Consider the following 27390-nt stretch of genomic DNA (forward strand, 5'->3'; position numbering starts at 1 on the left):
TACCTTTATACTCTTGACTACTGTGGGCAGAGTTTGGGCACGCCAGGAACTTTGTCAGATCTCATAAGATCACCGCGAGTCATGCTGTGGACAGTATAAAGACAGAGTAAGCATTGTGCTTACACACACACACACACACACACACACACACACACACACACACACACACACACACACACACACACACACACACACACACACACAGGTATAACAAACTGAAGTCTTTCTGATGAAATATGTCTCCATTAACCATAACAGCGCTTCAAGCATGTGAAGAGTCTGTTTACCATTTATAAACAACGTTTTGAGGCCAGATGTCTTTCCACACTGTAATAAGTAACCACAACACACACTTCAAACAGACCACTAGTCACTCAGGCTGGGAGGAGGGCGAGGGGAAGGGAGGAGGACAGGACGCCATCTTGCTGCGACTCCGAGGAGGAGGTTGAGCAGCAGCACTTCAAGGCAAACCTCCCCCGTCCTCCGACTGAGGAGGGATGATGAAACCCCATCCTTACACGTCGCAGATGAGAGCGGGGCCCACTAGCCTGGAGAGGTCCTCATGCAGGGAGAAGCTGGGATCCACCACACACCCCCTCCTCACAGGGGGCTCACTGCATCTACACAAACATCCCAGATGCCCACCAGAACCGAGCCTGCCTGCCTGTCTACCGGCTCACAGCTTGGGGAGTAGCAGAGGTCGCTCTCCCGGGCAGCGTACTGACCCTTGCGTATGCCGGCGTAGCTGCTGCTCAGGCCGCTCCTCTTCTTGCGGTGGCGGTAGAGCCAGATGCTGAACACCATGAGTATGATCCAGCAGGCCGCCCCGATCCCGGCGATGAAGGCCGGCTGCTTGACCACGTCTGAGATCTTCTGGGACAGCGGGTTCTCCTGGTCCGTCATACGGCCCAGCGCATCTGCAGAGGGGAGGGAGGGAGGGGGGAGGGAGGGGGGAGGGAGGGAGGGAGGGAGGGAGGGAGGGGGGGAGGGAGGAGCAAGAGATTAGACAGAAGATGAAAGGAAACATTTGGGAGCGTCAGAGGGCAAGGAAGGAGAAGAAAGTCAGGTTATGAAAAAGGAAAAGTTTAGAGATGAGAGAGAAAAAAAAAAGAAGAAGATTATTCATAACATCAAACTTCAAAACGAATGGAAAATTACGAAACCGGGGGGAAAAATATAGATTTTTAAGGCAGGAGGGTAGAGAGAGCAAGGAGAAGTCTGGAGAGGGCATAAATATGAACACTCTCTTTTCTTCTGACACACAAAAGCTTTCTTTCATCTCTGCAGGTGAGTATGAGGCAGGGCCGGGATACGGGCCTGTCTCTCTCTATTATTCACAAAGCTTTCACAGAAAATCCCAGTCAACAATGGCAGGTGAGCAGACAAAAGAAGCACCAGACAGACCCTGGTGGCTACACAGGCTTGGTGAACCAGGAAACACCTTCATGAAACACTGCTGCGTCTCTCCCCAGGAGAGACAAGATTAGCCCAGTACATGCGACAACAAAAACGCTGTCCATATTCATAGATCATGATATCATACAGGAACAGAATAGCATCAGGATAATTAGCAGACCATAGCCCATCTGTGCGTAGTTCGGATGTCTCCAAGCTGTTAGTATTACTATCTTCTGTGAAAGGCACTGGAAACTAACCTCTCTGGTCGACTGATATCTCTTTGTTGTTGCCCTGATCAATTCTCTCTGTTTTCGCCTCTCTTGCATTGCACATGAAACAACTCAGTTGTGCTCCCCTGCTAGGAAGCATATTCACTCTCTCTCTCTCCCTCTCTCTCTCTCTCTCTTTCTCTCTCTCTCTCTCTCTCTTTCTCTCTCTCTCTCTCTCTCTCTCTCTCTCTCTCTCTCTCTCTCTCTCTCTCTCTCTTTCTCTCTCTCTACTTGTTTCATGTCGCACCCTCTTTTATCTTTCGATATTTCTCTTAGCCAGGGGCAAACACAAAGCACCCGGGTTCTTTAACTCTCTCTCTTCTCCAGTCTGGGAGTCTGTCACCCCTCCTCTGTCTTTCTGAGGACTTCATGCCTTTTTTTGATGAGAGGAGGAGATGAGTAAAGTGGGAGAGGAGAGTAGGAAAGGAGGTAAGTAGGAGAGGAGGAGAGGAAGAGAGGAGGAGAGTAGGTAGAAGTGTGAGCGTGGCTAAGCAGGCCTCAGGGACTTTACAGGTATCTGTGCAGGGATGACGCATAGCGGCCCAGAGTGTGACAAATGCATTTGAGCACAGCCTTGGTCCCCTCGGCACATTGTTCCACCACTAGTCTTGGAACACAGCAACAAGCAACACACAAACTCCTCCACTGAGAGAAATCGTATCAGTCACAGCTAATGCCCATCCTGACACACTTTGCCACACAGGTTAAACACATCAAGGCTGACAAAGTTTTCTCTCTCTCCCCCTTTCTCTCTCACTCTCTCTCACTCTCTCTACCACATTCTATGGTTTCATGCATTTTCATTTTCACCTCTACCTCTTTTTGTTCGGTAGAAGGAGGAGGTCAAAGGTCGTCTGTACTCACCTATCTGGAAGTAGGTGACCTCGCTCTTGACCCCCGGGCCGGCGGAGGTGCTGGCGGCTACCTCCACGCTGTAGCGCACCCCGGGGGCCAGGCCAGGGATCAGCGCGGAGAACGTAGAACCATCCACTGTACGGTTCACGTGGTAACGGCTCTCATTACCCAAACACCAGATCTGAGAGAGAGAGGGATAAAAGGAGAGACCGAGGCAGAAGGAAACACAGACAGGTAGAAAGACAGAAAAACCTGTGTTACGAAGGACATATGACAACCCCTGTGGTTGAGGTAACAACAAGATATATTGCCCCTTCAGTCAGTGGGTGATTCTGGTGTCTCATATCAGTCCAGAGTGTGTAAGTGATTATATCCCTGATGTGATACACGAATGGCGTGCTGGTTTACAGGCCGTCCTGGAAACAGAGCAGTCTGTATTAGCGGAGGTAGCCATAACATGTCCGAGAGTACCCTGATCCATGAAAACACAGCAGTAATCACACCCCCATAACCCAATTACAGCAGGAGCTGACGGCCGCCCTGCCTGGAAGCTAGCTCCCTCCGAGGCTAACTCAATCCTGGGTCACAAAGAGCACCATACATTCACCTCAGCATGGGTCTGGCTAACCCCAACTTCCTGAACCTGGGGCGGACTGCTTTCCTTAACCCCCTCCCCCCTCCCCCCCCCCCCCCCCTTCAACCCCGCCCGCAAGTTAACAAGACTCACACGCTTTCCTGGATTTAGCAAAGCGTGTGCGTGGTATCGTGTGTGGTAGTGCAGAAAAGCCCCTCCGAGGTGTGTGTGTGTGTGTGGTGGGGACGGGAGCAGTGTGTGTGTGTGTGTGTGTGGTGGGGACCGGAGCAGTGCCACTAGGGAGCAGAAGCTATAATGAGTGAGGAAGCCTTCTGCTCTGGATTCAACAAGCGTGAAATGACTGTAAACTCTGTCGCACAAAACCTTTACCAGGGAAAATGAATAGTGGCTTCAGTTTTAAAGTGAGTGACCGCCTTCCAACAACAGCCCACACTCAATGGGAAATAAACAAGTGTTGAGGCCATATGTCAAAGAGAGGGGGGGGGGGCTTTCCAATTAAAATGGTAGAACTCCAACAGCATAAGGTATGAGAGAGGAGCACAGCCTGAACACAAGCTACCCGAGCAGCATACTTATGAGGACAGAGAGAGGAGGACAGTGAGAAAGGTGCTAAAGGTTAACTGCTCTATTAGGATGTGGGCCAGACAAAAGAGAAGACTGGACTAGCTAAAAGTGGATACAGCTAACAGCCATGGAGAAATGCACTCTTCATGCTATTCTCTGTGTACAATAGGATCTGTCCTAAGTCTGCACCTCTAGGGAATGTATTGTCTGTTTTTAGACAACAACCATGGGAAGGTAATTTTGGATTTATCAGTGATTTAAAGTGGAACTACATACAAGTGTTCAAACAGTCAGGAGTCAAGACCACCACAACACATTTTACATATGTATGACAATGATTTAGACATTCACAAACTGATGCAGAGATCCAGCAATCAGAGAACAATCAGATAATCAGTATTGCTGCTTCTCAACAGCGCTAACTGATGAGAGCTGTGATAACAACGTCCACCAGATGGCACTGTTTTAAAGCGATTTTCCTCCCGGACCCCACGCAGAGCCTATTGTCTCTTTCCCCTCTGTGCTCAGCGGGCACAAGGCTACAGTAGACGCTGACCTGGGGAGATACCATAGACCGGGCCATGTCCCAGTGTGTACCATCTCAGAGTCTGCACATACAGGCTCTGTATCTCTGTGGGTGTGGGTCTGCTCTCTCTCTGCTGAGTCTCTCCATACATGACGTCTCCAGAGTTCCGGTCTCTCCGGGAGGCTCTCACCTTGTACTCCTGGACCACCCCATTCTGATCCTCCTCTGGAGGCGGTTGCCAGGAGACCACGATGGCAGTCCCATTGTCTCCGCTCTCCGTCACGGTAACCCCACGAGGTGCGGCGCTAGGGGCTGGGGGACACACATACACACACACAAAAACATGCTCATACACACAATTCCAATAGCAACAATCTACATATCCGATTACATCACTTTTCAACTGCTCTCATGTGAAACTGCAGCAAGGTTGGAATCAGACAGACTGTACTGTCTGGGTAAAGATGACTCATCGTTCTTGGTTCAATTCAAAGGCTGCAAATGAAAGAAAATGACTGTTTACTAAAACTGAGAGGAATTATGATTGGAGTGTTTACACCCTTTGAGTTTCGTGATGATGTGACCCCGATGACTGTAATTAAAGAGAATTAATTATGAACACAACACAACATTCTTAATTGCAGTCTGATTTATTGTAATGAAAGCAGACAGATTTCTGCTCACGGGAGTGGTAGCTTCATGTTTGAACTTTAAAAACAATTAGCAACTAAATTATCTACAGAAGCCTGAAATGGAAATACAACCCCATAGACAAACTCTCTTCCACTTGCACAAACACACACACACACTTTGTTCAACCTCCAACGTTTCCGCATTACTCTCTAGAAAGCCTGTGAAAACTGGGTTTACAACCAAACCCCGTTAGATGTCCTCTGTCACACACAACCACACCCTCCCGAAAATTATCACAGCACTTATGTGTGTTGTGTTTGGGTTTGTCATCCTCTGGGTGGGTTGTACAGGACTATTTCAAACAGTCGAGCATCCACCCTTGCACGCAAAAACACACCACATCCGAACATAGCGCGATCCTTCTCCCTGAGCCTGCCGCGACCAGCTGCTGTCTGTCCTCACGCATGCATGCTGTGTACACACACACACACACAGACAGACAGACACACACAGACAGACACACACACACACACACACAGACAGACACACTGTCGAGGAATAACAAGGCGAACCAGGGAAGAAGATTGACATCAAACAACACACACTATCCACCCACCTTCCTCCAGAGTCTTGGCCACTTTGACGTCGCTGTCTGTGCCCTGGAATTCGTTGAAGAAGGGGCGCACTTTGAACTCGTAGGTGACGCCCTTCCTCAGCTGGGGCACCGCAGCGCTGTCCTCCCCAGGCGTCTGCACCTCCAACACGGCCCAGTCGCTCCTCTGCTGCCCCTCTGGAGACGGCCGGTACATCACCTTGAAGCCCTGGATGTAAGGGGACTGCTGCTCAACCTAGTGGCCAGAGAGAGCACTGCGGTCAGCCTCCAGGGACGGAGACAGTGGGACGACTTGCGGCCTTCTAAATCTCCCCTCAGTTTATACCAGTGGAAAACCTCCCGTCCGTACACTGGGAGACACGGACACAGATGGGCCAGTGTCTAATGAGGTGCTGACTCATCCATCTACGTGTCTGTCCTTCTATCCCTATTCCTCTTCTCCACCAGCCAGTGGAGACACTCTGGGGCTGCAGCGATCTGTGACAGACCGCAGGATGAGGTCATCAGCTGGAGGGTTCTGGGAGTCTGCTGCTGGTTAGAGAAGGCCGTGGGACAACTCCCCCTCCCCTCCCCTCACTCCCTCCCTCACCACACTCTCCCCAACCCTCCTCACCCCATCCTCACCCTTAAAGGGTGAGGATGGGGAGAGAATCGAGATGGAACCTTTCGAAGCACGGATCCCTCTGAACCATCAACCCAAAGGTCCCGGCGCGTTCTATCCCGCACAGTGCAGTTCTATCGCTAACAATCCCAGAGGAAGGCAGCACAGGCTTGTAAAGGGTTTTAATGATTTTCTTCATCCTCACTCAATAAAGTCTGTAGTCAGCTCAGGTGGCCTTCATTAGGCTGAGCGGTGCGAGCGTTTTAACAGAACACAACAGAGCCAAGGTTCTGGCATGGAGAAGACTGTACCTCACTAACACAGGAGAGACCGTGTGCAGACACAACCATCGGCTCTCCGTCACCACTTGTAAAAGGACGTTTCTGCTCGCTCTTCAACGGAAAATTCCAGTGGGACCTGGCCACTGAGCAGTCGTGCTCCGTCCTGGCAGAGCCGTGTCAGTCTTGCTGTCTCAGTCAGCTCAGACCCGAGCACAGAGTGGTCCTCCAACATCACACTTTCCTTCCCATGATGCTCTGTGGTTAAGAAGTGTAAACAGAGCGTAATATCCACCTCCATCAGCTAATTTAACCTCTATCATCTCTCGATTCCCCGTAGCACTACTCCATCTCTTTCTCCTCCCTGCTCTCCTCCTCCTCCTCCTCCTCTCCCTTCTTCCTCCGCCTCCCCTCTTCCTCCTCTCCCCCTGCCCCCACCTCCTCTACGATCATCCTTCTCCTCTTCCTCCTCCTCCTCCCCCTCTCCTCCCCACATCTGCGAATAATTTTACCTTGAGAGCCCCACTTGGCTGCCTCTTCCTCCTCACTTGTATTATTTTAACAGCAGTCAAGTGTTTTCACTCAGGGAGGGCACCGACTGGCTGTGTTTCTGTCCACTGCTGCTGGGTGTCGTATGGCGGCAGCCAGAACTGGGCCCGAGGACTGCAGTGGTGGGTAGGGCTGTAGCTAGCTGACCACTGAGGGCCGGGGCTTGTGTTGGTTCTGTTGTGGCCAGCTGGCCTGATGATCCACGCCAGATGGACACTTAGAGAACTTTGACATCATTCCAGACTGCTGCTTCCCCTCTGTCTGCGAGTCTGTCACTCTCTTCATCTCTCTCCTCATCTCTCTCTCTCTCTCTCTCTCTCTCAGTCTCTCCATCCACGCTGTCTGTCTGTCCTCTGCACATTAGTGCAGCAGAGTGGTCAAACAAATGGACCGTGGCTGGCTAGGTGCTGCAGGGCTGGCCACATTCCCTCTCCCCATGGAGGTACCAGCTATACAAACTATGCATCGGTGATTATCTACCGTGTACTGTGGACTGCCACTGCTAAACATCCTGAACACGGTCCCGGACATGTACTCCTGGGTCATTTCATAGGTCATTTATTAGTGGTTATATGGTGGCCCTGTTGCCGGGCAGAGTAAGGAGGATTGGGGGGGGGGGGGGGTACTGACCGTCCACTGCACCCTGATGGAGGAGGAGGACAGGATGGTGGGGTTGTGAAGGTGGAGCACCACCTCACCCAGCTCCCTCTGGATCTGACGGTGGTCCACGCCCTGGCTGGTGGGGGGGATATCTACATAGACACACACACACACAAACCATTACACACGAACACTTATGACGACAGGAGAAGTCCATCCTGGCCTAAGCAGCAGGCCAAGGCTCTCGGTAGTAGACACGAGACTGCACCTTGTGTTTTGATGGTGTCGGTGATGGGGCTGGGCTCACTGAGGCCGTATGCGTTGGCTGCCCTGACCAGGAAGAGGTAGACGGCGCTGGGCTTCAAGCCCTTCAAGACGTAGGACTCGGTCTTCACGTGGTCGGCCAGGGTCTGCCAGCTGCTACCTGACGCATGGCTAGGGAGGAGAGACAGCAGGGTAGGTTAGCCCCGGCATAGCCCCCTCTGGGGAGAAGGGACGGCATGGTTATGGGTCCAGGTTTCACAGAGAGGAGAAGAGAGGAGGAGAGAACAGAGCCATGAAGAAAGGAGGAGAGAGGAGGAGAGGACAGACATTTTGTCGCACTGGGTTGAGGTATTCCCTCGTCCGGACTCCCTGGTCTCACCTGAAGGCCTCGATGATGTAGGAGGTGGGCGTGGCCCCGGTGTTGAGGTTAGGCTTCCAGGACAGGGTGACGGAGGTGCGGGTGACATCGGTGACCTCGGGCCTGGAGGGGGCGCTGGGGATGAGGTTGGGGTCGGTGGGTCTAGCTGGCTGGACTGGAACGCCAAACTCTGAACATGAGGACGGAGAGAGAGGAGAGGCGTGAGGCGAAAGTATGACTTTATCAGCAAAGCCAGGCATGCATCGTTTCCGCCTCTACTTGCACACGCGGTTTCTCTCTCCCACATACACTCACACGCGCACACACGCTTGCTCTCCGCCGCACAAACAAACGGCAGCACACATGCCCTCTTGGGTAAAGGTAAGATTGTGACCAGCCACCTTAAAAAGCAATTACAGAGCGAACAGCACTTCAATTTCAATCGTATTTCCGTCTGCCTCAGATAAGTCCCAGGAGCTTACCTTGCACCTCCAGGTAGGCCTTCCAGGAGGCCTCCCCACTGGGGGTGGAGGCGATGCAGGTGTACACGCCCGTGTCCCCAAGCTGAGGCAGGGGAGAGACAAGGGGTGAAGAAGGGAACAGGGTTACTGGATTACTCGTCTGTAGGATGTGAGGAAGGTCTGCCGTCAGAAAGCATATTGAAGCTCCTTTCAAACTCAAGATTTTGAAGCTTTCCCATACTCTCATATCTACTTTACCCCTCCCCCTCCCCCCCCTCTCTCTCTGCCCCCCTCCGTCAGTGCTCATTGTCATGCTGGTGAGGCCTACAGCAGCCAGCGATCTTCTCCTGGTAATCCCTCCATCACGCTTCACTCTGCACACTAGGAACCACCAGCTGGGGGGCCAAGTGGGACAGTTCTACCAGTCAAATGGAATAGAGTTGGAGACTAATGAGAGACCTTTCCCTGTTCTCCTCCATACCCTCCTGAGAAGGGGAAGAGAAGGCTTTGCACAACAGATGTGGGGACAATCTGGAGACGGTGAGTGTGTAGTTGTGTGTGTTCGCGTGTGAGACCGTGTGTGCGCATGCATGCGCCTGTGTGTGTTCAGCCAACCGCCCTCAAGGTAGGGTGTGACAAGTTTCAAACTGACAGCTAAGACAGCCAGCCCGTCAGAAAATATATGAAAACGTAATCATGATAACAACATTAAAAGTTACTTTAATGAGAAAAGGACCCCTCGTGTCAAAATAATCTTCATTAAAACCCTAGCAGACAGCGATGACAAGCACATCAATGTGGAGGGAACTGAGGACGCGAGGCCCAAACACATCCCTGCGTCTGCCTGCTCTCGCTGTGGCCGTCCAATCGCAGCGTAGCCTTGTCACCGCGCCGCATGCCTACCAACGGGTTTGACGTGAACTGTGACCCTCCTCTATGCCTCAATCAGGAGGAACCCCCCCCACCCCCCCGTCTCTCGCAGTGTGTTCATCCTCGCCCCGTCACAGTGTCTGCCCCGCGTTGAGTGACACTTAGCCGAGTGTGGCTGACTTCACAGCCTCCCCTTCAAACGGCAGACAGCTGAGTGGCAGGTCTGTGAGGGCTGGGCCCGGCCCGGCCCAGAACACATGCTTTATTTACCAGAGCGGTGGGAGACTGCCTGGCTGCCTCGGAGAGAGAGAGGGGATCTGGACAGCTTTGAAGCTGACCTGGATGATGAGTTACTAAAGCTGGGCTAACACAGGCCCTTGATTGAAAACGTAAATATATAAAGACGTCAATTTGCAAAGGCTTTAAAGGCCCACACACACTAACACTACAAAGTGAATTCATTTGCTCTGCAGTGCTATTTCCCTATAAGCATTTGCTTCTAGTTCTGACACATGGAAATAAACACAGTTTAAACATGGATACTGGAAAAAATTTAAACGAGGAAAATACGATCACTCCACATGCCAGCTCAAGTTAATTCTTCTTCTTCTTACCTTTGTAAAAAGAACACTACATCCTATGAAGGGGCTGGCCTGTGTGTGTGCTTTGTACCTTGGCATAGCGGATCTGCAGCGCCCCAGTGTCCAGCTGTTTGACCCTGGAGTCGTGGGTGGAGACCAGCACGCCATCCTTCCTCCACAGGATGGTGGGGGCGGGGCTTCCCGAGGCCACACAGCTCAGCACCACCGTTCCGTCCACAGACACCGTCTGATTGGTTGGACCCTGGCGTACCACAGGCGGTGGGCGGTCCGACACAACTGCGAAGAGAAGAGAGTTCACAACTCTGAGGAGAGGGTACAACGTTTACTTTACTGAGTACCAGAAGGAGCCTGGGAGAACGAGGTGTGGAGAAGGAATAAAACCAGGAGAGACGAGCGGAGTGGGAAAGCGGAGGGTTTTAAAGGTGTAACCGTGGGGAGAAGCTGACAACAGAACATAGCTGTGCTCGTATCTGATGAATGTGAGGCGAGGGGAGAAACAGAAAGAAATCCAATTTCCACAACTGGGAGCAATTTTATAATCACTCCCCAGCAGGAGTTGACCTCTGCCAAACAAACGTGGTGTAATTAAAATGATCCTCTAGCTCTAGTCTTCTGGCCAGACCGAAATGAACACCCCTCCCCCCTCCTCCCCGCACCATCAAACATAAAAAAAGTGTGGGGGGGGGGGTGAGGGGGTGCATAGCCATAATAGCAATGTTATTCAAATGGAGATGTTACAATATCCACCCTCCCCCCCCACAAAAAAAAAATTCCTGAATCCTGAAACACATTTCATTAAACACTCAATCACCTTTTCACTCTCCTTTATGGCTACAGAGAGAATCCAGGCGACCACAGATGACCTAGCATGGCGTTTATCACTGCTATTAATACCAATATTGATAACCAATGCGGCCTGCTTGAGGGATTTACTGGCGTGTTAGAACTCAACGAGACGAAATAAGATGAATGGGGCCAAACTAGTGCATTGTATGGAACAACAGAGAGTGCATCACCCAGAGATACACAGATGTGTGGTATTACCCACAGAAGACTGCATCTCTGCTTCGGTAGTGGTGTAATTACTAAAACATCGCCATGGTGACCTGTAATTACCAGATCTGCCTGCGGGGGCCTGCGAGCAGCCTGCTCTCTTTAATAACTGTTATTATTATCTCCTCCTGCATGGCTGCCTGGCTGGCAGAAACACAGAGAGAAGGAGGGGGGAAAGAGAGAGAGAACCAGAGAGAGAAAGAAAGAAAAGAGAGAGAGAGAGAGAGCAGGCCCAACCACAGTGGGAGTGGGAGGAGCTGAACAGAAGGAGAGATATTTGGTGAAAGAGGACTGGATCTAAGTGAGACAAAATAATAGTCGCCGGCGTCTCTATGGAAACAGTTGGCATGAGGCCCGGGTGAGCTGTGTTAACGGTAGGACTAATGAGAGGGTCCTGACCACACCACACCACACCACACCACAAAGACTTCAGGAACAGGCCAGACCAGCCGAGTGGTATGTTTATGGCGACTACTGATGAAGACAGTAGACGGCAGAGAGGCTGAATGGCCCTCCAGATCCAGGCCAGGGAGGCAGACCCAGAGGCTGGTTTAGAGGCTTCAGACCCAGATCTAGAGACTGGCATAGAGGCCCCAAACCCACAGGCTGGTTCAGAGGCTTCAGACCCAGATCTGGAGGCTGGCATAGAGGCTCAAGAGCCAGGGAGGCTCCAGACAGTCTGCCTTTGGCGGGAGCACACAGAGCAGGCCAAACTAACCGAGCCCAGAACAGTCAACACCAAACCCCACAGACCACAGAACACACATTATAACTTTAAACAGTCTACAGCTCACTACCACAGCATATGGTTTATTTAGCCTTATCCAGTAGAGCCAAGAAAAAACGACAGCGTTCGATTCCCGCCCCCTGAGGCATCATCTTGCCCCTGTGATTGGCTGTGTGGGCTGGCACTCACCATCTGTGACCTCCAATAGGGCCTTGGTAATGACACTGCCAGCGATGTTGATGGCCTGACAGCTGTAGTAGCCCACGTCTGAGCGCTCGGCGTCTGTGATGGTCAGATCTCCAGTTTGGGACACGGAGACCCGGCTGGAGGGTTGCGGGGGCTGGTAGGAGAACAGCAGGTTCTGGAGGAGAAGAAGACAGAGCCGTGAGGAGGGGAGGAGAGGAGGAGAGAGGAGGAGAGGACAGAGCCATGAGGAGAGGAGAGAGGAGGAGAGACGAGAGAGGAGGAGAGAGGAGGGAGAGGACAGAGCCGTGAGGAGAGGAGGAGAGAGGAGAGAGGAGGAGAGAGGAGGGAGAGGACAGAGCCATGAGGAGAGGAGGAGAGAGGAGAGAGGAGGAGAGAGGAGGGAGAGGACAGAGCCGTGAGGAGAGGAGGAGAGAGGAGAGAGGAGGAGAGAGGAGGGAGAGGACAGAGCCGTGAGGAGAAGAGGAGATAGGAGGAGAGAGGAGGAGAGGACAGTCGACAGGCAGGATTAGAGGAGAGAGGTAGGCAGGTACTGGTACGGTCATGGACACAAGTTGAGCGAAAAAGATGAAGAAGACCACCTCAGGATTGCATATTTATGGCACCCGCTGTGTTGCAGATGTGACAGTCTGGAAGGAAGCAGGGTCTCCGTGCTCACACTCACCTGGCTGCCCTCCCTCTGCCAGAAGATGGCAGGCTGGGGGTTCCCCGTGGCCTCACACTGGAAGGTGACGGTCCTGCCCACCCCCACCACCTGGTTCCTGGGTCGCACAACGAAGGCAGGGGGCACTGGAGGACAAGGGGCAGGACGGCGGTTACAACGCTGACACAGGCACAACTTCCCATCATCATATCATTGATCTCCCATGGTGACAATTTAGAGCCTGCTCTGATTAGGTGAATGTAAAACAACGGAATCTGAATGTGACAGCTAGGGGTTCCATATTCAAATGATCTTCTGCTCAGGATTCAAGCTGTGTCTCTGCTGACTCTGGAAGTTGCTGATGCGGTGGACAGGAGATTAAACAGCCAGTCAACAGGATCCATAATGCAGGTGTGGGTGTATATATCCCACCAGATATGTAATGACTAGAGAAAACAAGGGCTGACCCCACCTCTCTTCATTTACATGGACAAGGGCATGGACCAATAACATTTACATGGAAATTGGGGATAAATTATAGCCATCTGTCCTGGCTGACAGTCTGGGGTGGGACTGGGCCAGGGAGGCGGGGGCCATGCATCTTAATGACAAACTCCATCTCAGCTCTAATGCAGTGTCCCAGCCCAATGTCACCCTCTCAGCTGGGCTGGGACAGGGTCTGGCTCGGCTAACAGGTGTGGCTGGAAGGACCTGTAGGCAGGCCAGGTACACCGTCAACACAGAGGACAGCAACCACAGCAACCACAGTCTCCCTATACCCCTCCACCTCCACCCCCCAGTGTCTCAACATGGCCCCTCAGTAACACATACAGAAAAGCAATCTGCAACCTGTCAGTCCACATACAGACAGAATGTGTCCACGGATAAGATCAGATATTTGGTGCTGCAGAACACAACGGAGGGAGGGGGGGGGATTATAGAATTGGTCTGATTTTACCTTGAATGCTCAGGCACACTGTTTACCCCTTAATGTCCTGTAGCCACTGCTGCCGTGACAACAGAAACATGAGTGCTGGTTGGTGGGTGGAGAGGTGATGGGAGGAGGATGAAGGGGGGGTGGTGACAGCTTCCTGTCTCTGTCAAGGCGGTGAATAGGTGACGGGTGACATTTCAACTTACCAGACACGACTGAAAAGAAACAAAAAACACACAAAAGGCAGTCGAATGAATAAATAAATAAATAATTGATAAACCACACCATGACAAATAAGCAAACAGACGGAGAGATAAGGAAGGCAATGTGTTGTTTATGGGTAAAAATAATAATGTTAATGTAGAATATAGAATGAACAGCCTCAGTCTAGGCCTGAGGGACTCTCTCTTAACATCTCCAAACACCTGTCCAAAAGACGCCACGCTACAAGGTACATCTCACAGGTCGTCCTACATACACATTCTCAGGGATGTATTCAGAGACTCAAAACAGGCTGCATAATCATCTTCATCAAAGCTCACATTGAAAACGCAACACACCTTAAAAAAAACAAAAACAAATTATCTGTTGCGATCATGATGTTCATTGAAAGAAGACATATGAGAGGAATACTCTATCAGAAAACATTTCTGCCTGGTTGAGCAGGTGTTACTAGACACAGAGGAGAGAGATAGACGATCTCTGTAATGGCTCTTGGAATACCCTGAGGAGCAGCACCTTCTCGGTCCCCCCCCCCCCCCCCCCCCCCCCACCCTCCGCAGCCTCGCATGTGTACGACGGGTCATAAAAACACAAGGTGAATGTTAACTGTCACTCTCTGGCAGTAAATCTCCACCAGCCAATCGCTCCCCTTATCTAATCTGCCTGCCTCGACGGCTCCCACGGAAACATAAACGCTGTCAGTCAGAGTAATGACCCCGCCCCCCCCCAACCACCCTAACACCCTGCCCCCACCACCTATCCTACGGCTTTAAAATGCAGATAAGGCTCACTTCAAAGGCCCCAGTGGAAGAATCAGTCTGTGTCCAACCAACAGTAGAGACCACTGATCCTTAACGCACGCACACACACACACACACACACACCCTCTACACACACATGCATTCATGTGTGTCTAAGTCTTTAATTAGGTAACTCTACCTCTCCCACGCTGCGGTGAACACTGTGGAGGATGCAGACGGTGAGGTGAGTCTATGACCAGCCCGGGTGACCTCGCCGTGGGGCTTGTGATAGCAGTCCTGGGGGGTTGGGGTGTCTGGGGTCTGATCAGAGAGAGACAGCGCCACCCACAGCTGAATGTAGCCTCCAGCCCACCAGGGGCAGGCTCTGTGCCAGGACCACCACAGGGTTCATTGACAGGGATTTAAGCAGGACTGCGGGTCGCACGGCCACATATCTGCCCTGCTGTCTACATGCTGGGGCTTTAGAGCAATTACTGTGAGCTCCCGTTGGGAGTGTGTGTTGTGGTGTGTGTGTGTGACTACCTGCTCAAACATAAGATACACTAATGTGGCGCTGTACTGACAGAGCTGTACTGTAGAGCTGTCTAATGGTTTTGGAGTCTCAAATCATACCTGCTCATCAGCACAAAATAATAGTGATTATCTTAATAAGGTATGGGCCTGAGTGAAGGCCTGTTATAAGAGAGTATAAACAACATTTCCATCACTAGTTCCCTGTTCTGGCTCCAGACTCTCTTCCTCCAGCGCCTTACTTACTCGCACTATTCGTTTTTCAGCTTTGGGGACAAGCTTCCATTTAAGTCATTTCCATATATAAATCATCAGTAATGGCAAAATTACTAACTGGGAGAAAAAACTAAGGTTTCCCAAAGGATCTTTCTAATAAGTTTGAAATAATATATTCGAACACAGACAAAGATATGATGAATATTCTTGGGTGTGGTTTACTTAACAAAACATGCATAACAATCCTTAACCAACTATAATGTCTTAATCCGAAATATATCTCGACAAACCCTCCAGTAAGTAGGGCCTAGCCCTTAATGTTCTCATCTGGCTTTGATGAATGTTTTCTACAATTAAATCATAAATCTACCCTTGACCTGGCAAGTTATAGGCGTCTTACGTCAATAATGAAACATTTGACTTGACGTGTTTATAAGTGCAGAGGAGGTGTCGGGGACAGCCAAACACGTGTGTAAAACAATAATTCACTGATTAAGTTAGTAACGAGAGAGAAAGAAAAACAGCTTTGGGCGCCATGGCACAATGTGGACATTGTTCACTGAAGACTAGGCATGGGAGGTGTAGGAACAGTGTCTGTCTATGCAGAACCCAACACCCCCAATAAACTAACCCTTTCACGTCTTTGAAATAAGGGACAACTGTTGCAGGAGTATACTAGAGCACAACGAGAAGAATTCCGATTCTGTGAAGCCATGAAATACATAAATTGCATAACTATCCCTGTGGGAACTTAACTGTGTGCTAATACAGTGTGTGCTAAGACACAGTTCCTATGACCAGAAACTCATCACGTCAGAGGTTTTGGCAGAACACAGGCTTCAAGAAGTATTAACATTCAGTCCACTCAGGGCTTGAACACAGGGACATGGGATCTAGCTCTGTAAAACTCAGTGTAAAACTCTCAGAAACCGTGAGTACCACGGCAATTACATCAGAACATTCAGCCGCTGCATAAGCAATATTGCCCAACCCCATCCTGCCTGTAGCCAGGGCTGAGGAAGGAGAGGAGAGGAACCATGTTACGTCTGATTGAATCTCTCCTCAGCTCCTGTCTCCCTGCTGGGGTCTAACAGCTGGGAGAAATCCCCATGTGATGACACCATTGACGGATCAGTCGTTTCATGCGCCAGCCATCAAATAAAGGACAAACACGACTTTATCTGATTGTCTCTCTCCTCTTTTTCTCTCTTTTCCCCTCCCTTTATCTGTGCCTCTCTCTCTCTCTCTCTGTGTATCTTATCTCTCAATCTCCATTCTGTCTTTCTATTCCTTTCTTAAGATTTTGTTTGAGGTCTTCTTTCCTGTCTCCACTCCTACTCAGGCCTGTGCATTCACAGCTCCTCTCCTGTCATTGTCCTGCAGCTAGAATTAGAGCTGTGTCATTTCCTGGTGCGGGACTGTGGCTTGCTTGTCTTTAATTAGTCACTCTCCACAGTGTCTGGGCTCTCTCTGGCCTCCCCCTGGCCTCTTCATAACCCACTGCCTGGCGTTCTACTCTCCCTGGCCTCACCCTAGCCCTCTGCCTGGCCTCACCCTAGCCCTCTCCCTGGCCTCACCCTAGCCCTCTCCCTGGCCTCACCCTAGCCCTCTGCCTGGCCTCACCCTAGCCCTCTCCCTGGCCTCACCCTAGCCCTCTCCCTGGCCTCACCCTAGCCCTCTCCCTGGCCTCACCCTAGCCCTCTCCCTGGCCTCACCCTAGCCCTCTCCCTGGCCTCACCCTAGCCCTCCTGCAATCTTGAAGGAAGCTTTCTAGAGTCACCTCTATGAACTCATTGTAAATCATGGGAGAAACTTATTGAACCAACATGTCAATGCTGTTCCCTTCGATTAACCAGGCTCTCTTCAGAGTGGCAGGGAGAGAGAGACAGGTGGATGCATAGATGAGGTTATTGACTGCTGGGTCCAATCATAATCCTCAAAGCCAACCAGAAATCACTAGCTGCTTGAAGACATAATAACTCCACAGGCAGCAGTGTGCAGATGAGCAGTCTGGGTAAGGACCATGGGCCACTGGAGGGGTGAGGCTGGAAATTGAAATGTCCCGTTTCTTTACGGCTCCCCCAGACTGCTGGGAGCAGTCCTTACACTACCGACCTCACCACAGACAGCCCTACCCACTCCTCCCCCTCTACCCCACCTCCCCCAGACCCAATTCCCATCCCGTTCTGCTCCAGTGGCCTGCCACCCCCACCCCTCTCCATCCTTGTGCATTGAAACCCCCTGCCCCCCCCCTCCCCCCCCCCCACATCTCTGGAGCATGGAGACCCCCCCCCCATCCCATTAGTTGGGTGTTAAATGGCCCCTGTGTTCCCTGGCTCTCAGGAGGGTCCCGACCCCCAGTCCTGCTGAATGACTGCTTTCTAGATGTTTACGCTCTGCGACTGCCTGTGTTAATAGGATGTTGACTGGAGGAGAACCGGGGAAGATAATCTCCATAGACGCGATACACAGACTAGTACCTAGTACATGATCCACAGCTTAGTACCTGGTACATGAGCCACAGCCTAGTACCTAGTACATGATAAACAGCCTTTTTCATCAAGTCTCTGGAGACACTGCACACACAACTACTGAAATCGATCATACGTCATTGAGCCCCCTGGTGTGAAATGTTACAGATTCCATGGATTTTTCTTCTTTTATTAGAAATCAATTGGTTAATTGAGAGAAAATTGTTTAATTTGATGTGCCTATGAGCGTGTAAAAATGGGATTGCAGTGGGTTTAGCACTCTAGAACACCAGACCTGCTGAAACATAATGGTTCAAAATCAATATAATTCACATTACAGGAATTGGCAGAGAGAGAAAAGGCAGTTTTTCGGCCATTTTCCCCACTAACAGCTCCCAGCTGCATGAGTATGTCTGTACATGACCCATCTGGCGGGTCTTACCGTGGACGGTGAGGGTGGCGGATGCCTCTGCCTTGCCCACCATGTTCTCCGCCACGCAGGTGTAGGAGCCCACGTCAGCCGAGACCAGGCGACGGATCTTCAGGGTGTGGTCCTCGCGGATCTCGTATCTGAATCCAGATGCGTTCAAGTCAACACAGGTCACACCAACACACACCTGACCGCACGCGCGCACACAAAGTCAAATCCAGGTTGTTATGAGAGCCAGGCGATGAGTCACACCTTCCTTTGGGCAGGTCTCCGTCCTCCTTCCTCCAGCGCACCGTGGGAACTGGGTCACCCCGGGCCTCACACCTGAACTCCACACTCTGGTCCACCAGAACCACCTGGCTGCCTGGTCGACGGACGAAGCTGGGACGCTCTGTCACACAAACACACATACACACACTCTTAAAGTTAACGTTCTGCAGTGTCCCTGTAGTTACAGTACATTATACGACGTTGTGCTTGAGCGAGTGTTCGACCTGACTATGACCACTGCTCATGCCTGCAGGCCAGAGAGACCATGCTAACATTATGAGTATGTTAAAGCCATCCCAACTCCTTTTTATAGCTCCGGGTCTGTATTATCCAGCAGTCCTATAAAAGCCTGCAATGAGGCTCCATTCCCTCGCCTTGCCATCGGAATAAGCCCATGAAATGAAAGGAGATAGCCATCGAGCTAACCTCGTTCTCTCCGACCCAGCTCCCGCTCTCTCTCCAAGCCTACAATCCCCTAAGCAGAAACACAACAGAACACGGGCGCTCCACAGGGAACACTTAGCAGATTTCCTAATACCTTTAATCTCTCTCTCTTTCCCTGTTTATTTGCTGATATGTCCCCGGGCTCAGAAACTCACAGCTTTGTGGTTTGACCTCCCTCACAGCAGTACTCCGGCCATGCTCTGTAGGAACAGGCCCTGAGCCACCTCAGTCAACAGAGAGGTCTGTGGAGACTGGGAGTTGAGATGTGGACTCTGGTTCAGAACAGACCAATGGCAGGACGGAAGCCGCCTTTTGAAGCACAGCTCCGTGGTGTTTCTGTATTTCGGCATGCATAATAATAATGTTCTGTGAAAGGAAGAGAATGCTTGGCAGCGTTCCCATTGGCAGGGATGATAAGAGGTCTGCAGGGACAGGAAGTAGAGGAAGTGGAGGAGATGTTCATAAGTTCAGCTGTCTGGAGAGAGTCGATACGGAGACGCTGGAAAGCTGGGAGGGGGGTCAGGGGTCAGGGATGGTGAAACAGGGCCCAGCTGGCTGGAGGAGCCGGGTTGATGGGTGGGTCAGAGGGGGAACCAGCAGGGTGTCCCTGCTAAACTGTGAGACCGAAGCCCACACCACACTTCTCCTGGAGGGTCAGTGACACCAGTTAATCTCCTAGGACATTCCCTCCACACGCAACACATGAACTCTGTTTCCCACGATAGAGAGATATAGAAAGAGAAAGGGAGAGAGAGGGTTACTTACCGAGCACAGTGAGTTCGGCTATCTCGCTCTCTCGCTCGCCCACCATGTTGGTGCCTACACACACATATTTCCCAGCATCACTCTTCCTGGCGTTGGTGATCATCAGCTTCCCTCCTCGGATCTGAGGAAAAGAGGTCAGAAGAGGTCAGAGGATGAGAGGTGAAGCCAGGAGAAATACTCGGTCACCGGGGAGCTGCCAACCCAGAGGAAGAAATACCTTGATGTGTCACACGAGGAGAAACCAACAGCCCACTCACACGTTGCACAACCTGATATGAGTTCAGCACTGCTTCAAAAACACCCTTCCACACTTCCAAAACCATGACGAAAAAACCCCATCACAGATCTAAACAAACAGGCACTCTACATCTTAACCCTACGTATAACAAACCCTCACAACGATGCCTGTGAGCTCGCTAACAGAAACATTCACAGAAATACGCAGCAGAACTGTGGCATAGCCTACAGCACAGACTTTAGTTAATGGTCTCCCTGCTGTTCCCACTTGTGGTTTATATCACTTTATCAGTCAGGCAGTCCTCGGGCAGCCCAAGCCAAAAATCACTTGCCTCAGCCTCCAAAGCCACAGCCCCCTGAGGGAGCACCTGAGGACTTGCAGCCAGAAGCCATAACTGTCCTCTGAAGGAGCCATTACTGCAGCCACAACATCAACGCTGCTCTGTCCTCTACGGAGAGGAGACATTACTGAGTGGAGCTTTCCAGACAAGTACTGTACGATTCTACTGGAGAGGTGCACCTCAAAAATGTGGAGATATTCTCACACACACACACGGACACACACAGACACACACGGACACACACGGACACACAGACAAGCGCACACACCCTATAAGGTGAGTGTATGTTGTCCGCCCAGGTGAATGCGATGGCTGCTATTTCCCAGGGCTTTGATTACAGGCCAGAGGATCTGCTTTGTTCTCAGGCAGGCCCCTGTCAGGCCCCGCCCCTCTGTCAGGCCCCGCCCCTCTCTCGGCTGACAGTCCTGCCAGTCAGAGCGGGGACACACAAAGGCAGGGTACACCACTGATCTCCCAGCTCTGAGGGGCTTAAGGGTTTAAACACACACCTCAGCCCACAAGCACAGGACCCCCACCTATAACCATGTAACAGATCCCTTTATTAGCAAACCACTGAGGTATGTGTGTGTGTGTGTGTGTATGTGTGCATTCATAGATTGAAAGAGGGGCACCACACACAATATTGCTATACAGCTTGTCAAAAGCTGGCTTCACTCAAGCGCTTGTACATGTGTATTCACTTTATGAGGTGCTAGGTAACGTCTCTCTGAATCTAACTCACCTTGGTCAACACTCCCCATGACTCCACTGTAGCTGACCTGAAAGCAGATCTCACTGTCACCAAGGAGACCGATCACTGTTAATCTACCACGGACTCCTCACATAGACCCGACATCCTGTCCAACAATGACTATCTAAAACTATAGTAGTCTGGGAGGACGGTGACAGGTTGCGAGTGGGAGTGCGTATACAGAGAGTGCAGAAACATTGTGTCATTCCCCATCTGTGCCGTTTAAGAGCCCATCTGCGTTCAGGGGTGAGGAGAAGCTAGAAAAGGCTTGTCCACATGCCACAACTGATCACTCCTCATCCCCCAGCCCCGGAGGCCCTCTGGAGGTGAACGAGGCCCCCAGGAACACTGTTTACCCCACCGGACACAGTCTGGAAGCTTCTGAGGCATTCTCGGGGCCTCTCAACCCCTGTTTAATATTCATAGTAAAGAGAGTTCACTAAGCAGTGAACAAGGGGCCCCGGGAAGGGCCCCAGGAGGGCAGATCACGCCCTCTCCCCAGTCCGGCTGGCCCCGGGAAGGGCCCCAGGAGGGCAGATCACGCCCTCTCCCCAGTCCGGCTGGCCCCTAGGACACCCTGTGGAGTTGGAGGGGGTTTGAAGTGTCATTATGTTACTGTTTGTTTGAGGGAAGGCTTTAGCAGCTAAAATAGTGTGACACTCACAAAGGGCCCAAGGTCAGGTCATACCATCTAGTGGAGAGGGGGGGAGGGGTCCCAGGGGGGGGGGGCTGACATGAGGATCCACTTTAGGCCCTGTCCATTCCATCCGTTCTCCCTTCTCTGTGAGGATGTGGCACTTTCCAATTCTCTACAGCCATAGCTGGAGTGCCTGAACAGCAGGGCTCCATGGAGTGGCCCCAAGAACCTCTCTCTCCACACCACACACACACACACAGCCACACACAGCTGGGTGGCCGCTGAAACATCTATCTGTGGATATCCTCTCCATAACACACGCACAGACACACACACACACACACACACACACACAGCAGAGGGGCCAGTGAAACAATCTGACCATTATGCTGGCGTTATAGTAGAAATAGCTCTACTCTACACCTTTTGTCTCGTGTCATTTGGCAATGCTGATACAGCACAAGCCTCCATTGAGCTCATGGTGTGGTATTCACTCAGAGGTGCACTCTACTGAACCATAATCACCTACCACTTCTAAACAAAAGCTGGGCAGACAATGCACTGCCATGTCCACCATTAGTACCAATGAGAATGACAGTCCCCACAGACCAACCATGGTTTACACTCAAAGTCGGCTGGATCCAACAGTACCTTTTTACAAACACTTCTTCAAAATAGATGGTCATTTTTCTCCCTCTCTCTATCCCTCTCTCTCTCATTCTTACTGTCTCTTTCTCACTGTGTCTCTACTCCAGCACTCTTTCAAGTCCTCCATTCTCTCCTTCGCTCTCTCTTGTCCAGCACAGCACATCCAGCTAATCTTCAGCGCAGGTGTTTAGGTGGAAACATCCCGTTCCAACACGTTCCTGCTCTGGATGGGGATCACGGCCCAAACCACACACAGCAGAGAGTGTGTGTGTGTGTGTCCTTTGATGAGCTCAGCTGTTTTTCACCAATGGAGCGTTGGATGTCTCTCATTCCGTGCGACCCCTCCCCCCCCCCAGACCCCCCCCCCCCTCCCTCCAGTGCAGGCCTGGCCTCCACGTACAGTACAGTCCCTGGAAGGGACCTGCCGCTGAGAAACCCCTTCCACCCTCAGCATGCAGCATGCAGCACACCACAGCAGACTCTGACCACCTTTGCTAAACGATGAGCAGAGTGTGTGTGTGTGTGTGTGTGTGCTAAGGAGGGGTGATGGAAGCCAGGTGTGTAAAGAAGCCCTGATGACAGGGTAGAGCAGGCTTTGTTCTGCTGGCAAACTATGGCAGGTCCCAACACAGCTAGAGACTTACACACACATACATTACATTTAGTCATTTATCATACATACACACACACGTGATATATATGATCGTGAAGCCAGAGACTAATCTTGTGAATTACCCCCCCCCCCCCCCCCCCCCCCCCCCCCCCCCCCCCCCCAGTCTCATCAGGGCCTGCTGGCAGCACTGGGAGGCAGGTCTGATTAGATCCATTTCAACTAGATTGTGTGCTTGTTTCTTTCCATGACACTGGTGAAATAGACCAGGTAGAGCCGTCTCTCCCCTGGTACCAGAACCTGTCTCTCCCTCTCCCCTGGTACCAATCCCTGTCTCTCCCTCTCCCCTGGTACCAGCACCTGTCTCTCCATCTCCCCTGGTACCAGAACCTGTCTCTCCCTCTCCCCTGGTACCAACACCTGTCTCTCCCTCTCCCCTGGTACCAGTCCCTGTCTCTCCCTCTCCCCTGCTACCAGCACATGTCTCTCCCTCTCCCCTGGTACCAGCACCTGTCTCTCCCTCTCCCCTGGTACCAGTCCCTGTCTCTCCCTCTCCCCTGCTACCAGCACATGTCTCTCCCTCTCCCCTGGTACCAGCACCTGTCTCTCCCTCTCCCCTGGTACCAGTCCCTGTCTCTCCCTCTCCCCTGGTACCAGCACATGTCTCTCCCTTTCCCCTGGTACCAGTCCCTGTCTCTCCCTCTCCCCTGGTACCAGCACATGTCTCTCCCTTTCCCCTGGTACCAGAACCTGTCTCTCCCTCTCCCCTGGTAGCACTAGCTAGCCGGAGCAGCGTAGCGGTCGGAGGAGGGATATGCGCTGTGTGAGTGGTAGCCTCAGCGCGCCTGCACACTGCGCTCACACACCAGTGACATTTACATAGCGTATGACCCACTTCTCTCTCCCACGAACACAAGCAGGCCGAGGGAAATCTATGAGACAAACAGAGCCAGTGTATCTGCTGGAATAAACACCAAACAGGCCAGACAGGAAGTCAGTGTCATTACAAATGCATTCCCATCTGACTGTAATGAGTGAAAAAAAAAGAAACAGCTGGACTTGTTTGTTTGTCAGTCCGTGACCACGCTTTGAAGGGCTAGTCAGGCTGAGAGCTTACAGGTTAACCGTTCACAGTGGCTTCCCATTAAAGACCACAGACAGAGCATGGCTGTCACTGTGGAGAGATGAATCAGATGTGCGTGGAGTTAGCTGCTTGCTGACTCACTCCCTCTCCCACCACTCCACTCCACTCCTCAAGCACCCATGCGGTCAGGAAGATGAAACACCACAAACAGACCGTTTCCTGCTCCGTACAGATGACCAGATGGGAAGAGATGCGCTCAACTGAGACACCCCAGGCCCTGGCTTATCAAGGTCAGCCCTTTAGCGAGCACAGAGGGGGGATTTAAATTGCTGCTCAGAGCTTGTCACCCGGGCCTTTACTCTGCTCTCAGCTCTGCACTTAATAAAAACAGTGTAATTGGTCAGTAGGGCTGAACTGTTGTATAAATCACACAGAGAGGCTTGTTTGCACAGTTTCCAGTCAGCTCATTCTCCAATGAAGAGCTATCTACAGGATGGAATAATTCCCCTACAGGCTGATCAATGTGGGCATGCTGAGTGATGAAACTAACCCACAGTCATTAAGGACCACTGAAATTGCTGCCTTACTCGAGACAAGTTGTCTATGTGTTTTTCATCAGGATTGGTGGTAGTATAAATTATTTTTCCCACTCTCCGCACGGACACACGCACACACACACACACACTCAGAGATACTTACTGTGATTCTTTCATCTCGGTCGTCGATGTTGGCTGCGTCTTTCTTCCAGGATATGCTGGGTTCAGGGTGCCCGCGAGGTGGCTGGCATTCCAGGACGGCCGGCTCGCCCGCAGCCACGATCACATCGGCAGGATTCTGTCTGAAGTCATCACGCAGAACTAGGAGAGGAGAGGGGGAGGAGAGGGTTAACATGGGTTCTACAGCCATCAACAGAAAACCTCAACAGGGAATGACAGTGGATTACACAGTGAAAGTGTATTAGGTATAGCTACCAGAACTACCATCTCCCAGTTCCCCCCCCCCCCCCCCCTTACACACACACACAAACACACACACACCACACCTCCCAGCTCACCCCCACGCCTCCCCCCACAAGCCCTTCATGCCTCGCCAACACAACTGATCCAGGGGTGACAACCTAACGTCAAGACGTCCATCATCACATCTAAGAATGGCTTTGACCCGCCCTCACCACAGGAGCGTAACAACCCTGCAGAGTGACACTCACACGGACACACACACACAGTAGACGCCTCCAGACATACTCTTCATCGCGTCCTCCTCGTCACCTCCTCATTGTGAACATGTCACGTTCGCGTCCCCAGTCAGCAGTCTGACACTACACAGTCATTACAGGAGACACACTAATCACCCCCCCCACCACCACCACAGCTTCTACAGAGGCGGTGGAGACCCAGCGGTGCAGGAAGCTGGAGCTGGAGCTAAAGAGTGTCACAGTGTTGATCTCGGCCCTGAGAGGCAGGGCCGAGCAGGAGCGCTGAGGCCTCCACCATCGCCGGTGCTCAAGATAAACTGCGGAGATTTACGAGGGGAGAGAAAGTAATGAAAAAGAAACAGCCTCCCATATCTACGGCGAGCGGCAGTAATCACTTCTGCAGCTCCGCTGTTTCTGTACACACGTAGGAAAACAGAAATAAAACGTGGCCTCGTAAATCTGAGAAGGAAATTCAAGCTGGATTTCAAGTTGAAGTATGCAGGAACTCAGTGTGTGTGTGTGTGTGTGTCTGCGACGACGAAGCCCAGATACAAAGCATGTGTGTATACTGTTTGACTGTGTGTCTGTATATATATATATGTGTGTGTGTGTGTCTGCTGTACATGAACAGACCCCTCCATGCCCCCCGCCCCCATCTCACGCCCCAGCTCGGCCCCCAAGTCACCACGCTGCACCTCCACCTCAGATCAAAGCCAGGCTCCCTCCAGGAACCTGGGCTTCTGACAGAATACTAATTCCTGCCTAAACCCTTTAAACACTTAATTGGCCATGGGCAAGCTGAGATGCCCTGGCCCCGGACTCCAGGAGGGGCCCCGGCCTCCAGGAGGGGCCCCGGCCTCCAGGAGGGGTCCCGGCCTCCAGGAGGGGCCCCGGCCTCCAGGAGAGTGGACGGGAAACCCTATCCCTCACCAGGAAATGGCTTTCCCAAGGACATGGGCAGTAATGGCTTCTCCAGACTTATCTACCTATTATCGGCTCTCACCCCTCATTGTGTCGCTACATCACAACACTGGCCAATGATCTACTGACACTATTGTCTGGAGCCGGGCTGCTCAGTCTGGAAGTAAGACATTAATTTCCATACAGTAAGCTTTGGAAGAGAACAATTGGAATCCAGTGCAACTGGTACTATGCCAATGGTATTTAAACTAGTATGAAGACCAAAAATAAAAGGCTCATTACTGACCACGGAGCTTGCAAACACTCATCTCTCTGGGGATGGAGAGAATGACGGAACAAAGAAGAGGAAGAGGAGATTGTGTTGTGCAGAGGAAGGCCTGGGGTAGAGCTGGCATCCTCCAGTGTTTATAGCAACACTCCACAGTGACCACCTCTACATTGCTCACTCCCTCTCTCCTCCGCCTCACTGTCCACCATTTCCCCGACACCTTCTCTCCATAAACACAGCTGAACACAAGGCAGCAAATAACCCAGAACATCTGGGAGAGGTGAGAAAGAGAGAGAGAGATATCGGATGGGGAGTAAAGATGAATGAGGTGGAGAGCTCCAGTATTTCCGCCAGAGGCCCAGTGGTATCCGGAGACATGCCAGGGGAGGCTGTCTTCCTGGCCCTGCATCCCTCCATCCTGTCACCCCTCAGCATGGGAGCTTTTGAATGACTGTGTCTGTGTATGGCTATCTGTGCAGAAACCCACTGTGTGTCAATGTCAGTGTGTGTGTGTGTGTGTGTTTGTGTGTTTGGAATAATGGGCCAACTCTGCCACTATGTCTGTCCTGTGAGCCTGCAGCTGTCCCCATGCCCAGATCATGTTTCCTCAGCTATTAACAGGGAGGGAGGCCACACTGTGTGTGTGTGTGTTGTGGTGTGCGTGTCTATGCGTGTGTGTGTGTGTGTGTGTGTAAATTGAGGGATTGACAATTCAGTCTTATAATGTGGGTCTGGGCCACATTCACACAAGTTCGGGCGTGAAGACATGTCCATGTCTGTCCTGGCTTAGCTCAGCTATGCTGCAGGGCATGATGGGATACTGGGGTGAGAAAGAGGTCCCACACATTGTTGGAAATATCCTCGTAAATATACTCGTAAATCGAATTGGATCTGTTTCTGCCATCACCACTATGCTGTGATAATCTGTTCAAGATTCTTGTGCTGTGGATTAAGATATCCGTCATTTGTTCAGGGTGACATGTCTCACTGGTTGACACTTTTGAGCTGGCTA

General features: G+C 51.6%; 1 protein-coding gene across 1 annotated transcript in view; it reads right to left on the bottom strand.

The window, feature by feature from the left end:
* robo1 (roundabout, axon guidance receptor, homolog 1 (Drosophila)) overlaps positions 1 to 27390 on the bottom strand; it is a 144908-nt gene that overhangs the window by 17949 nt on the left and 99569 nt on the right. The window contains 16 exon segments of the mRNA XM_067245739.1: positions 726 to 917; positions 2532 to 2703; positions 4398 to 4519; positions 5457 to 5688; positions 7512 to 7633; positions 7750 to 7916; positions 8125 to 8293; positions 8586 to 8667; positions 10107 to 10312; positions 12006 to 12177; positions 12685 to 12809; positions 13804 to 13812; positions 18220 to 18347; positions 18460 to 18598; positions 19687 to 19807; positions 24694 to 24851. Of these exon segments, the coding sequence (XP_067101840.1) occupies positions 726 to 917; positions 2532 to 2703; positions 4398 to 4519; positions 5457 to 5688; positions 7512 to 7633; positions 7750 to 7916; positions 8125 to 8293; positions 8586 to 8667; positions 10107 to 10312; positions 12006 to 12177; positions 12685 to 12809; positions 13804 to 13812; positions 18220 to 18347; positions 18460 to 18598; positions 19687 to 19807; positions 24694 to 24851 (2316 nt within the window).

The sequence above is a fragment of the Osmerus mordax genome, chromosome 11 (genome assembly GCF_038355195.1).
Source record: "Osmerus mordax isolate fOsmMor3 chromosome 11, fOsmMor3.pri, whole genome shotgun sequence".
Classification (NCBI taxonomy): Eukaryota; Metazoa; Chordata; class Actinopteri; order Osmeriformes; family Osmeridae; genus Osmerus; species Osmerus mordax.